This window comes from Mesoplodon bidens (genome assembly GCF_964165515.1).
Source record: "Mesoplodon bidens genome assembly, chromosome: 3".
NCBI classification, from domain to species: Eukaryota; Metazoa; Chordata; class Mammalia; order Artiodactyla; family Ziphiidae; genus Mesoplodon; species Mesoplodon bidens.
The window spans coordinates 61,107,233-61,122,146 of record NC_138178.1 but is presented as its reverse complement, the minus strand read 5'-3'; the positions used below and the strand labels follow the sequence as shown (position 1 = coordinate 61,122,146).

The 14,914-nt window shown below is 34.2% G+C and overlaps 1 protein-coding gene across 7 annotated transcripts in view; it reads left to right on the top strand.

Moving 5' to 3' along the window:
• MYO9A (myosin IXA) overlaps positions 1–14,914 on the top strand; it is a 284,585-nt gene that overhangs the window by 169,641 nt on the left and 100,030 nt on the right. For all 7 annotated transcript variants that reach the window (XM_081228009.1, XM_081228011.1, XM_081228012.1 and 4 more), the window contains 3 exons: positions 2,768–2,911; positions 4,417–4,456; positions 10,461–10,583. In XM_081228009.1, the coding sequence (XP_081084135.1) occupies positions 2,768–2,911; positions 4,417–4,456; positions 10,461–10,583 (307 nt within the window). The remainder of the gene's footprint in view (positions 1–2,767; positions 2,912–4,416; positions 4,457–10,460; positions 10,584–14,914) is intronic.

The window sequence follows — 14,914 nt, the reverse complement described above, 5'->3', positions numbered from 1 at the left end:
CTGTGTTAGACACTGCGGGGATATAAAGTTAAACAAAACACCTTTCCCTATGATTTGGTTGGGAAGATAAGACAAAGACTGGCAACATTCATGCATACAAATACAAAGTTTTAAGGTTCTTAAAGTTCAGTATCATTTTCAACTTCAAGACATTTAATATGAAGCCCCTCAGCAGTCAATAAGATATTGTTTTAAGAAATATTAGATATGGAAAGTGACTTGCCTAGTTGAGATCTCAGCAAAGCTCAACAAGCCTAGACTTGAAACAATTTTCTTAGAAAGTGGACTAAGACAAATTGACATGGAAATGTAAATTTTAATACCATTTAGGAGTATTTCTCATTTCTCTGTGTCTCAAACTGTATATTATGAGCCTTTTTTTTTTCTGTCCCTGAGTTCTCTCTACTTTATTTATTTATTTATTTATTTTTTACATCTTTATTGGAGTATAATTGCTTTACAATGGTGTGTTAGTTTCTGCTTTATAACAAAGTGAATCAGTTATACACTGATATGGGTATGCGGCTGCTTCCCACTAGCTACCTATTTTACGTTTGGTAGTGTATATATGTCCATGCCACTCTCTCAGTTTGTCACAACTTCCCCTTCCCCCTCCCTATATCCTCAAGTCCCTTCTCTAGTAGGTCTGTGTCTTTATTCCCATCTTACCCCTAGGTTCTTCATGACATTTTTTTCCCCTTAGATTCCATATATATGTGTTAGCATATGGTATTTGTCTTTCTCTTTCTGACTTACTTCAGTCTGTATGACAGACTCTAGGTCCATCCACCTCACTACAAATAACTCAATTTCGTTTCTTTTTATGGCTGAGTAATATTCCATTGTATATATGTGCCACATCTTCTTTATCCATTCATCCAATGATGGACACTTAGGTTGCTTCCATCTCCTGGCTATTGTAAATAGAGCTGCAGTGGACATTTTGGTACATGACTCTTTTTGAATTATGGTTTTCTCAGGGTATATGCCCAGTAGTGGGATTGCTGGGTTATATGGTAGTTCTATTTGTAGTTTTTTAAGGAACCTCCATACTGTTCTCCATAGTGGCTGCACCAATTCACATTCCCACCAGCAGTGCAAGAGTGTTCCCTTTTCTCCACACCCTCTCCAGCATTTATTGTTTCTAGATTTTTTGATGATGGCCATTTTGACCTGTGTGAGATGATATCTCATTGTAGTTTTGATTTGCATTTCTCTAATGATTAATGATGTTGAGCATTCTTTCATGTATTTGTTGGCAATCTGTATATCTTCTTTGGAGAAATGTCTATTTAGGTCTTCTGCCCATTTTTGGATTGGGTTGTTTGTTTTTTTGTTATTGAGCTGCATGAGCTGCTTATAAATTTTGGAGATTAATGCTTTGTCAGTTGCTTCATTTGCAAATATTTTCTCCCATTCTGAGGGTTGTCTTTTGGTCTTGTTTATGGTTTCCTTTGCTGCTCCCACATGATTTTTAATGACCTTATAGACTTCCATGGGGGTGGTTATAATATAACTTCTTTCATTTATTTCCAATTGTTGGTTATTTAGGTTGTTTCTGATTTTCTTGATATTGATGAAAATTTTTGTAAAGTTTTGCATGTTTGATTATTTTTTTATCTTCTGTTGTTCTTAGTAAGAAGCTTGACCAGGAGGACAGAACAAAGTTATTACAAGATTTTAAAGATATTGTCCTGGCTATCTAAAAAGTAGTATAGTTTAAATAAAGAACTAATTGGAAAATAAATATTTTAAGGTTATATTCCATTTTTCAAAAGCAGGAAGTTTCAAAAATAGTACAAAGGAAAAAAATAGTTCATAGAGTCCTATGTACCCTTCACTCAGTTTTCCTTAAATGACATCTTATATACTGGTAGTATATTATCAAAACCAGGAAAGTTACATTGTTACATTAATATTAACTAGACTACAGTTCTCACCATTTAAAAAAATCTCTGAAAAAAAAATCTGTGTGTATGGGTAGTTTTTTGCAGTTTTATCCCATGTATGGATTTGTGTAACCAACACCACAATCAGGATACCGAACTCTTTCATCATCATAAAAGAATTTATTCATGCTGCTTATTTGTATTATCCTTCTTCTTCCATGTCTCTTTCCTGTCCTCTAGCAACCACTAATCTGTTCTTCATTTCTGTAGTTTTGTTATTTTGTGAATGTTATATAAATCAAATTATATGGTATGAAACTGTCAGGGAGAAAAAACTTTTCGTTTGCCTTCTTAGGTTCAGTGGCTGCGGGCCTGTAAGTTAAACTAATGAAAGACAATTAACAGGAGAAGAAGCATACAGTTTTTATTAGTATTTTACATACATGAGTATTCTCCAAAAATAAGTGAAACTCAAAGAAGTGGTTACACTCAGTGGCTAATATATCCTTTTTAAAAAGGAAAGAGGGTTTGGGCTTCAAACACAGACAAAAGCCATGACATTATATTTTAATACATTATATTATTTACTGCTTGTTAAGTGGTATAGTTAAAGGTATTAGCTATATGATGTGCTCACCTTGATGCACATTTGAATGTGAATGTGCTAGAATCCGTAGAAATATTTTGTTCTGAAAGAGTAAAAGATAAGCCAAATTAATCAGTAATCTCTCTGATAAAACCATTTTCTGCTGGTTTAGCATTTTTTCTAAATTTTAACTTTAGTGTTTATAGTTTTATTTTACTTTTTAAAGAAATGTATGGAGTTTTAGGGATGTCTCAATTAACAAAGCAAATTGTACTCTATTTAATTTTTACAGTGAAACATTTGATTTTGCCTGGAATGGCAGAACTGGGATTCGCCAGAGCAGACTATCCAGTAACACCTCCTTGCTTGATAAAGATGGGATATTCGCTAATTCAGCTAGCAGCAAACTCTTGGAGAGAGCCCATGGAATTCTCACGTTAGTATTGATCAATAATGTGGATTGCTTTTTTATGACTGATTTAAAATTTCTGGCTAAAAAAGAAGAGAGGTGATCATGAAGCATTATTTTCATGAGTAGAATTTTGAGTGAAACAAGACTCAAAAGTAGTCAGAATTTAGAGCTGTAACAGTCTCCTGTATTATAAAGCTGGTGTTTGTTTTCATCTCACCAGGAGAATCAGACTGAATATACTTATTATGGAGATGACTCTTTATTGCTCTTTAACAGACCCTACATCCAGAGAGAGCAAAAACTGATAGCTCTTTTTAGGATTCCTAGTCTTTAACTGCCGTTGTCCTTTAATTCTGGCAATCCTAATAAATTGGGCAGGAAAATCCCTTATGAAGTGGTGAATGGGGCCATATACAGTTTACCCCTCAACACTGCATGGGTTAGAGGTGCCAACCCTCTGTACAGTCAAAAATTTGTGTGTTTCCTGTAGTCAGCCCTCCATATCCACTGCTCCTCGGTATCTGTGATTCCACATCCACAGACTCAACCAACCTCAGATCAAGTACAGTAACTTGAAAGACAATTAACAGGAGAAGAAGCATACAGTTTTTAAAAAACTGTTGAAAAAAATTCCACTTATAAGTGGAACTGCACAGTCAAAACCTGTGTTGTTCAAGGGGCGCCTGTATGGTGATATATAACACTTAACCCAAGCCTGCCATTCCTCCTTACCTGATTTAGAACTGGTTTGAGGACCATAGATATAACCATGCATGGTAGACAAGTAAAAAGTTCTTAGCTACCTATATCAACATATTTTAAAAACTTCCGAAGCATATTTTTTGACCACTAGCTAGAAGTGTGACTGAATTGGATTCCTTAATCCCTAAATCATCATTTAACAGTGTTAATAGGCTCAATTTGTATAAGTCTTGCTATACTCCAGAATTAGTAGGTGAAAGAGCTTAGATTCAAGCCCAGGTCTTCCTGACACCCCAGCCCATGTTCATAAGCATTGGGCTTTATTCCCTGTATGTAGCCATTAAAAAAAGAAAGATTTGATATAAGTGTGATACTGAATTATGAATAAGGGAAAAAAGGGCAAAAGAGAATTTTTAATTTCTAAAAATGGAAGATCATGAGTCTTAGTGAAAAGTACATTTTAAAAATTCATGAAATTAGCTATCTATTTAAGTTTAAAATGACAGAAACAATGCCTCTATAGGTTTAAGAATGCAGAGCCCTATTAACATCCAAAAGAAAATGAAACTTCAGCTTTGAATGTACATTATGTTACTTATCATCGGGCTTAAATGTGTTTGTACCTGTATTACAGAGCAGGCATCTCTTTTCTTCGCTTAACCTTCCTTCCCAAAGATGACTGCTTAGTTGAATTAGACAGTGTTTTCATTTAGGCGACCTATAACTTGGAAATGGGTATATAGTCTGTTGTTTTAGTAGAGACCTTGAAATCATTCGTCTCTACTGTGGTTTTTTTTTTTTTCCTAATGTATGATTTATCTCTATAGGAGAAACAAAAATTTCAAATCCAAGCCTGGCCTTCCAAAGGTGAGTATTACAAAAAATTTTTTTCTGTTAGTGCCCCATTTCATAATTATTTTTTTATTATTCATCAAACGATCTTCATAAGCAAAAAAGAAATATGTTATTTGTACCCAAAATAGAGGTTAATTGTGTATATTCAGTTGAAACCATTTTAGAAATAATGCTGGATGTTATGAAATGGCCAAGTTTAATGGTTCAGGTAAATACTTGTGATATGTCCCATTTTCTAGTGTTTGAAGAGCTTCTGAATATAAATGTAAATTTTTGTTGAGTAATTGCATCTTTGTATAAGATCTTTTCATTTCTCCTTGAGTCAGTTTAAGATAAAATTCTGAATTTTATCTGATTTAAAAATAATTTCTAAGTAATGCTTACCTAACTCTCATCATCATTAGCGTTAGTTAGCCAGGTTTTTCTGTAAAGGTCCAGTTAGGCTTGCAGGCTTATCTCGTCTAGTCTGTGTTATAATTACTTAGCTCTGCTATCATAGCACAAATGCAGCTGTAGACAATATGTAACTGAGTGAGAGTGACTGTATTCCAATAAAACTTTACTTATGGACACTGAAATTTGAATTTCATTTAATTTTCACATGCCATCATATATTATTTAATTCTTTTTGCCACCATATAAATCTTATAAAAACAGTGGGCAGGATTTGACCCAGGGGTTGTAATTTGCCTACTCTAATCTACATTCCAAAATATTTATTAAATTTACTAAAGAAAGAAAAATCTTACTGAGTTTTTCTCTCTTGTGCTCTCCCAAAGAAGGAGTCCTGTCATTTGTAACTTTGTTAATGGGCATAATTTCAAAATTTTAAAAGAACTGAAAAAGAGCTATTTATTGTCATGGTTCTCAAGTTCAAGAAAGAAGAAAATGAATCTGTCTTTAATTTTTCCCTCTACTTAAGTCACCTTATATTTCCAAAGAAAATTTAATGTACTGCTGATGTGGTTTGTGGTAGTGACAAATATGTTTTAAGCCACAAAGAAAATTTACCTAAGTGGTTTGTGATTATGGTCTTACATGAAACGATTTTATGTAGAGAGAAAGAGAGGAGACTACATTCATTGTCAAATATTCATTATCGTTCATTTGTCTTTCTTTTTTCCTTCACTGTCTCTCTAGCCTTTTAATATTTTGAATGCCACCTCTGGGCCTAGTGTTTGTGCTGTTCTTTTCCCTCTCCTCAAATGGATAAATTATTTCTTTTTAATTGTATAGTTGATTTACAATGTTGTGTTAATTTCTGCTCTACAGCAAAGTGACTCAGTTATACATATATATACATTCTTTTATAACTTCTTAAACTTTACATGATAGCCAACAAGAATATGTTGGATACATCTGAAGTAAATGATTCCATTCAATCATCAATCATGGGAATCCCATCTATTTCTCAATCTTTTAAAATTAAGTATGGCTAATTTTTTGTTTATTTTAGTGTGTCTTGTGTATTCAAGTACATATATTTAATATTAGAGAGGCAACATAGTCTGTGAGAATATAGACCTTGGAGTCAAACTGACCTACGTTCAAATGATGGATCTGTTACTTGCTCTTTGATTTTTTTTTAATTAATTAATTAATTTTGGGGGGGCTGCATTGGGTCTTTGCTGCTGTGTGTGGGCTTTCTCTAGTTGCAGCAAGTGGGGGCTACTCTTCGTTGTGGTGGTGCGTGGGCTCCTCATTGAGGTGGCTCCTCTTGCGGAGCATGGGCTCTAGGCACGCAGGCCTCAGTAGTCGTGGCACATGGGCTCAGTAGTTGTGGCACTTGGGCTTAGTTGCTCTGCGGCATGTGGGAGCTTCCTGGACCAGAGCACGAACCTGTGTCCCCTGCATTGGCAGGCAGATTCTTAACCACTGCGCCACCAGGGAAGTCCCTGCTCTTTGATTTTTGGAGTAAGTTCTCGAACTTGTCTTAACCTCTGTCTCTTCATTTGTAATGTGGGGGATAATATATGTTAGGATGAGAGATAGATACTTGGTATGTGCATGATTAGTATTCAATAAATAATAAGTATTTTCTTCATATTTGCTACCAGAATGTTAGAGCTGAAGTTGTGGCTTATCTGTGTACATGCATGTAGGCATGATGTGTGCTTTGTTTAGTAACCTCACTCTTCATCTTACTTTCCTACCCTTCTTTAAATATGCCTCATTTTTTCTAATTATGCTTAATGAGTGTTTGTGTTTTGCTTGTTTCTTTCAGTCCATTTCAAACCAAGGCAAAACAAGTATATATTAATAAAATTAAAGTAGCAGATCCTGTATCCTCATTGACTATGGTCATTTGCTGATTAAGATATTTTGGTTGCATTAAGTTAGTTTTATGTGATGTGGAAGGAAGCAACAGAAGTGTAGATAACCTGAACTTCTTTTCCCTTTTGCTCTTTTGTGAAATCTGCAGCCACTTTCTTACCTTGAGTATGAATCATTATTGTACGCAGCCCTACAACTTTTATCGCTACTGGAAATAAGATTCAGTCACCTGTATTAAGGGCACATCATTTTATTGATATAGGTAGGATTTAGAATGCTTTATTTTTATTACAGTTCTGAATAAACACGGGCAAATGTTCAACACATATAACCTCCAGCAGCCCTTAGCCTTCTGTTAATATAGTTCTGTTTTGATAGTTCTTTCCCTTTCTCTCCTAGAGAGTACTTTCCCTCTCATACCTTGAAACCATCACTTCTATTAAATATACCTTTCTAATATGATCTACCTTTAAATTTTCAGTCTTTTACTGACAGTTCCCTTGTTGTACATTTCTACTTTGACACCCTGCTCATCTCTCAGACTTGATCCCCAAAGCGATTTTTGTTTGTCACTCCCCTACTGAATTTTTGTAGTCACTCAGGCTCAAACGTTGAAGGTAAGTTTACTGTCCATTTTAGTTGGCTTTAACAACATGAGCAATATTTTCTTAATCTTTGTGGCTATAGCACCTTGAACAGCAAACAGTAAATAATTGCTTAAAAAAGAATGAACTGACTAATCTTAATAAGCTAAACAATGAAGATGGAATTAAGAAAGGAATAAAGTAGATAGTGAACAGAAGACCTAAGAAAAGAATTAACTCTGTATCTGTTTTCTGCTAGATCTTGGGCCCACAGTTCAGTTCTTGGTTTTTGTCACATCATACTGGACTACTGAAGCTGTCCCTTGACTGGATTTATCTCTCTCTTGCCTCCTTAGCCTCTTGTCTTCCACATTGTTCTGCTCCGCCTTGTCTCTCCTTTCTTCCTTGCCCTGTTTTATCTTCTTCATAAATCTTAATAACCCTCAGATTATCATTTATTTTTTAATTTCCTTATAGTCTGTTTCCCTGTACTTGAATGCAATGTATTCCTAGCACTTAGAACAGAACCTGTAGTAATCACTGAATATTTGTTGATGGATCTAATCATGGTGAGTTTTGTGGACAAGAGACTGGTCTCCAGTTGCTGGGGAAACATTGTTCAAAAATCATTACTTGCTAACCATTCATTCATTTATCCAAACTAATATTTATTGAGTTTGCAGTACCAGACACTGTTTTAGGCATTGGAGGTGCTGAGATAAACAGTCCAGTCAGAGAATCCTTGCTCTCTCATAGTGATTCTTTTAGAGAAAGAGAAAAAAATATACAAGTAAACAAAAGATGATTTAGATGATATTATGTGCAAAGAGGAAAATGAAATGACATATTATTGATTTAGAGGTGGGCTACCTTTGGGGTATTTAAGAAAATAGCTTTATGAGAAAGTTTGGGTATTTAAGCTATAAGTTGAATGCTACGAAAAATCAAGCAATGTAAAGGTCTAGCTATAGAGTATTCCAAGCAAATGAAAAGATTGGACAGACCTTGAGATAAGAATGAATGTGGATTTTTTTTTTTTTACCTTTCTAATCATTCCTTGATGGGAAGGACTTTTTAATAGTTTAAAAAAAATAGTTACTTGTATTTTTCACAGTTCATCTGACCCTTTTTCACATAGTGACATTTAGTAATTAATTTTACCATTGCCTTAGATATGGTTTATAAAATGAAACCATTTCCAAGGTCTTTTTATCCGAAGTATCTTAAACGTTTGGGGAAATAATTTTAGGCTTCAGTGCTAATTTCTTTTTACTTATGGATAAACCACAAAACTCTTCTAATTGAGTCCTGACCAGTATGGAAAATTATTTTTTTCTTAATATACAATGAATCTTTTTGTAAGAATTCAAAAATGCTAATAAAAATAAAGTCTAAACTCTCAAAATTCAGTATACACATGTACTATACATATTTACATATATATTATTGTTTTGTGTGGGGTTTTTTTGGTCAAGAGTATTTGCAGATATTTTTCCATGTCAGTAAATATAGGTTGCAGTATTTTTAGGAGCTGTATAGTATTCAGTTGTGTGAATGAAGCTTACTTTATGAAAAAAATTCTGTATAGTTCCTTATTGCTTTTGTTTAGAATTTTTCACTATTTTTTTGAAGTACACTGTCAGAAACAACATTCAGAGCTCTCCTTAGATAAATACGTAGACGTGAAATGGTTTATCAGAAAGATTATAATGATTTGCATTCCTAAGAACAGTGCATAAATATGCCTATTTCATGTATACTGGGTTTTATCAGCCTTTACTATGTTTGCCAATCTGACGTGCAGAAAATCTCCTTAAAAGAAAATGTGTGTTTCTTTGATTAAAAGTGAGATTGATTGTCATTATGTTACTTGTCATTTATATTTTGAGAATTGCCTGTTGAAGTCTTCTGCTCATTTATTATCACTGGATGTATTTTTTAAAGAATTTTTTTTACAGTTCTTATGTATGGATAATAAGTCTTTGTCATTATTGAAAATATTTTTTCTTAGGTGGAATTGTTTAAATGTATATTGTACTTAATGCCACTTGGAAGTTTTTATTTTTTAATGTTTATCTTGTCAAAATTAATATTTTTTAGTCTTTTAATTTGTCATACTTTTAACTCAATTCTGTGCTTCTCATACAATAAAACTTTTACTACTTTTTAAATAACATATGCAGTTGCACATCTGTGTAGATACATTTTTTCCATTGACAAACTCACAGCCATAAATTAGTAGGATTTTAAAAATTGATTAATGATTAGCTAAAAAAAGCTCCGAAATACTTTATCAGTGTCCTGTTTTGTATTCTTTAGTTGCTTTATGTGTAACTTATATCTTATTTTTAAGATTAATAATTAGGACCTCAGGATGCGGGTTGATAGGGACTACATTTTCTTTTTTTCTGTGTATGTGTTCCTGGCTTACCTATTATATAGCCCAGGGATTGAATTTAATTTATTATCTGTGTGATCGGAATTCAGTTGCAGATAACTAACCACCATAGATATTTTTAAGTAGAAAGGGACTTAATTCAAAGAGGTGCTTACAGAAATCATCAGAAGTATTAAAACAACAGAGCAGAACTGACCTCAGCTGTACTCAGAAAGCTAGGAAACGAGGAAGCCACTATCACTGGTGCTGCTTCCAGGCTCATACCACCTGTGGTGTAATCCAGGCATCAGGAAGAAGCTGCTACAACTGTTGGCTTCAGGGCTAAGGTGCTTTTACTAGAGTTGCAGTGACAACACAAATGCCCTGCACTCTGCCTCACAACACTTTAAAAAGTAGTGCCTGGGCACTGGGACCACCGAAAACTAAAGTACTTTTGTGTACACGTTTGCCAGCAGAAACAAGCTAGTAGACAAAGCCTCTGCCTCAGTTAGACCTTCCCAGTTTCACGTGTGGGAATTGGTGAACTTAAATCACATCCAGAACCTGAGATGTAAGAGAGTTTGGGAAATGTAGTTTCTTTTTAGCTGGTAAGCTTCTGTAAGAAAGCAGAAGGAGGGTAAAAATGGATGTTGAATATTAATCGCTCATATTCACCACAGTCATTATATGCAGGAATAATGAAAACTAGCTTACAATTTTGTTTTTCCTATTCTTAGATTAATTTACATGAAGAATTTGATTTTTTTCCCCTGCTTTTCAGCACTTGCTAGAAGTAAAGTCTTTAAAGCACCTGACAAGACTGACCCTACAGGATCGCATTACCAAGTCTCTTCTTCATTTGCACAAGAAGAAGAAACCTCCCAGCATCAGTGCCCAGTTTCAGGTTGTTTCCTGTTTTACCTTTTTTTCCTTTTATTTTTAACAAAGAGGAATCTGTTTTGTTCAGATTGGCATTGTAAGGTCAAAGTGATCTGCAAGATACCTGAATGGGATATGATTCATGTGACTAAAAAGCTATACTATAATGGTCATTTTGGATGGAAGTACCAAAGATGGGGAAAAAAAGTCAAGTGCTTTTGTTTTTCATCCTTGTATCTCTGGATAGTGCATATCCCAAAGAGTAATTTATTATTTTCAGTGTGAGGAGAAAAGCATCAGAAAACTGACTGCCCAGATATGGTCACTGTTAACATAATGATGTGTATTTCTCCCTATATATGTAAACCTCATGCTACTGCCGTCAACATTTAACTCAGTGGAATTGTAAGTTGTTTCTTGATTGTTTATTTTTGTTTTGTGTATACAGGAATCCAGTTCCTTTCATTGTAACTGGGCATTTAGGAATAAATATGATCATAATAAATTAACCAAATAACCTCCAGAATAACTTTACAAAATTCTCTTTGAATTCTTCCCATTCTTCTCAAATCATCTCTAACATTCTATTCATTTGCTAGATATTTATGAAAAAGAGCTGAAAATCTTAAAGGAAAGAGTGCTTTACACAATTTTACTCTACCTCATGCTTTTATCACAGAAGCGTCGTTCACTGTTAACTAAAAATTTCTTTATCTGCCGATAGCTATACTTCTATGTTATCACGTTTTTCAATGCTTCTGTTTAATCCAGGAGACCTGAATGTAAATTATCTACTAACATATCACTGGATATGATCTAGTTTGATTTATAAGCACAGTTCTTCAAACTGTAGGCTAGAAATGTCATTTTATTTTAGACAATTTTCACCATAGGCCTAGAGAAAAATTTGATTCTATAAAAGCTACTTGGTCAAAGTGCTCGTTTTGTTTTGTTTTGTTTTTTTGTGGCCTCTCCCGCTGCAAAGCACAGGCTCTGGACACGCAGGCTCAGCGGCCATGGCTCACGGGCCCAGCCGCTCTGCGGCATGTGGGATCCTCCCGGACCGGGGCACGAACCCGTGTCCCCTGCATCGGCAGGCGGACGCTCAACCACTGCGCCACCAGGGAAGCCCCAAAGTGCTCTTTAAAAAAAAAACAAAAACAAAAAAACAAGATCGAAGAGCCAAACAGCTTATTAGGTGCTAATAAAGTTAAAGGAAAGACAATTGAATATATAATGGAAGCTCTGCCATGAATTAAAAAAAATCCTTCTTAAATCACAATCCTATGGGTTAATGGTATTTGATTATTTAAAAAAAGAGAGAGATGTTGCTTGACCAGACAGGTCTGTCTGTACCTCGGTGATGTCTTTACATCCCAGAGTTTGGGTTTTCACTTTATGGATTTAGAAATGGAAAGGTGAATTTACAGGGAAAAAAATATCATGCTGACTGATAAACTATAAACACTGCTGTAAAACAGTATCAAAGTTTATTAATATACAATGAGAAATAAGAGTCATAGGCAGACTTGTTATAATTGTTAGTTCATGATCGCATTTACTCCTGATTAGCAGATCAAGGTAGGAAGCCAAATTCTGATCAAAAGGTAATGTGGTGAGCTTGGCATCTGAAAAGGAAGCATTAATCTCATAATTATGAAGGGTAGAACCATTAAGCTGTTGTGTCCTTTATTTTGTTACCTTGGATCTTTTACAGGTTCCTGTATACCAAACTCAGACTTTAATCTGAAGAGTACACATTATAGCTACTACAATAAAACTTAGTTATAATTACAATCCTATCATGTCCCTTAAAATCCCCCAAATTCAGGAATTATGGATATTTTCAAATTAAATTCATGTATTGTATTTAACATTTGCAAAAAGGGTCATCTTTAATGTTTCTAATACATTGTTAAGTATTATAAAAGTAATGAGTACTATATTTTCCAGATCCTTTACTAAATATTTATACATACACATTATTTTTCCTCCAATTCTGTGAGATAAATACTGTCATTCTTATTGTACAGGTGAGGAAATTAGAAATGATGAAGATAGATGGCACCCAGCTGTCTTTGACTTCATACACTTCTTGTGAATGAATATTTACTTTCATCAAAATGAAATCATAGGACTCATGAAGGATTAACTGATACAGGAATTGCCCTTCTGCTCTAAACAACTAGAAAACTAAAAAACTAAAAAACTAAAAAGATAAGAATAGAATGTTTTTAGATATTAGACAGTAAGCATTGCAGGATTATGATCCCTGAGAAGAGGGAAATAAATGAGGCAAGTCCCAGGTTACTGCATAAAGGCAGTTTGCTATAGCCCAGGGAGAGGGAGTCCAAACAGATGCCAAGGTTTTGCTCTGGACCTGCCCTCACAAAGCTTAATAAAAGCAAGTCTTGAAAGAATCAAAGTGAACCTTTATAACTTAACAGCCCCAGGGGAAAATGTCTGTTGCTCTTTAAAGGAATATAACAAAAGCCAACAATGTAAAATCACACTAGCATCCAATCTGAAATTATTAGGCATGCAAAGAAAGAATCAGGGAAAAAACAACCCATAGCAAGGGAGAAAAAAAATCAATCATTGGAAACAGATCTAGGGACTTCCCTGGTGGCGCAGTGGTGAAGACTCCATGCTCCCAATGCAGGGGGCTGGTGTTCTATCCCTGGTCAGGGAACTAGGTCCACATTCATGCCACAACTAAAAGTTTGCATGCTACAACTAAGGAGCCTGTGAGCTGCAACTAAGGAGCCTGCCTGCTGCAACTAAGACCCGGTGCAGCCAAATAAATAAATAAATATTGAAAAATGAAAAAGAAACAGATCTAAAAATGACAGAGATTATGGAAATAGCATTTAGATGAGGATCTCAAAATAGCTATTATAAATCATATAAATATGTCCAAAGAAAAACATGAATAATGATGAGAAAAAAATAGAAGATATGAAAAAGACTCAAATGGAACTTTCAAAGATTAAAAATGTAATATTTGAAAATAAAAATAAGCTAGATGGGATTAACACCTATTTGCCGAGGTAGTGAATTAGAAGTTACATTTACTTTAAAGTGCAGAGAGAAATAACAAAGATGGAAAAAATGAAAAAAAGCATTAGTCACTTGTGGGAAAATATTAGATCATTGAACATAGGTGTAATTGGCATCTAAGAAGGAAAGTCAAGAGAGGGGGATACAGAAAAAAATTTGAAGAAATAATGACCAAAATATTTCCTTATTTTTATGAATAATATAAGCTCAAAGATCAAAGAATCTCAACAAATCCCAAGCAGAACAAACCTAAACACACCAATACACATCACATCAAATTGCTAAAGCCAGTTAAAAAGAGAAATTTTAAATACAGCCAGAGAAAAAAGACAACATTTATGTGCCATGAAATGAAGATAAGAATAACAGTAGGTTTCTCATCAGAAACTATGAAAGGCAGAATTCAAGAATAGTATTTTTAAAAAACTGAAAGGGGAAAAAAATTGTCCCTCTAAAATTCTATGCACATGAGTATTGAGGGTTATATAGAGACTTATTCAGACAAACAAAAGTTGAGAGAATGCATTGCCAGGAAATCTACATTATAAGAATGTTAAATTTGGGATAAAAATGATGAGAAAACCATAGGTTTTGGATCTATACAAAACACTAAATTGCCAGAATGATAGAAGTGTAATTAACTATAATAAATACTTTTTCTCTTCTTTTAATTTTTTAGAAAGATAATTGACTGTAGAAGAAGAAAAAATAATATATTGTGAGGTAGAAATAAAACGTATGACAAAAGCACAAAAGGGAGGGGCTAAATGTAAGTTTATACTGTTGTAAAGTTTATACTCTTGTAAAGTTACAGCATTACCTGTATACTATACACTATACAGGTAATGGTGTAGCATTATTTGAAGGCAGATTGTGATATGTTAAAGATGTAAAGTCTTGAGAAATCCTTAAAAAAATAAAAGCTTATCATAGGTAATGAGCTAATAGCAGAACTAAAATGGAATCATAAAATACAGGTGATCCTTGATTGAACTGCATGGGTCCACTTACACATGGATTTTTTTCAATAGTTACACTACAGTTTTACACGATCAGTAGTTGGTTGAATCTCAGGATTCAAACTCCAGATAGGGTGGAACCAAGTATGCCGGGGGCCAACTTTAAAGTTACATGTGGGTTTTCAACAGCACAGAGGGTCAGTACCCCTTACCCCTGTGTTGTTCAAGCATCAACTGTATACTCAGTTTAAAAAAGGCAGGATAAAAGAAAGAGCAGATTAAACAAATAGAAACAAATAACAAGGTGGTAGACCATATGTATATTTTCCTTATTTCA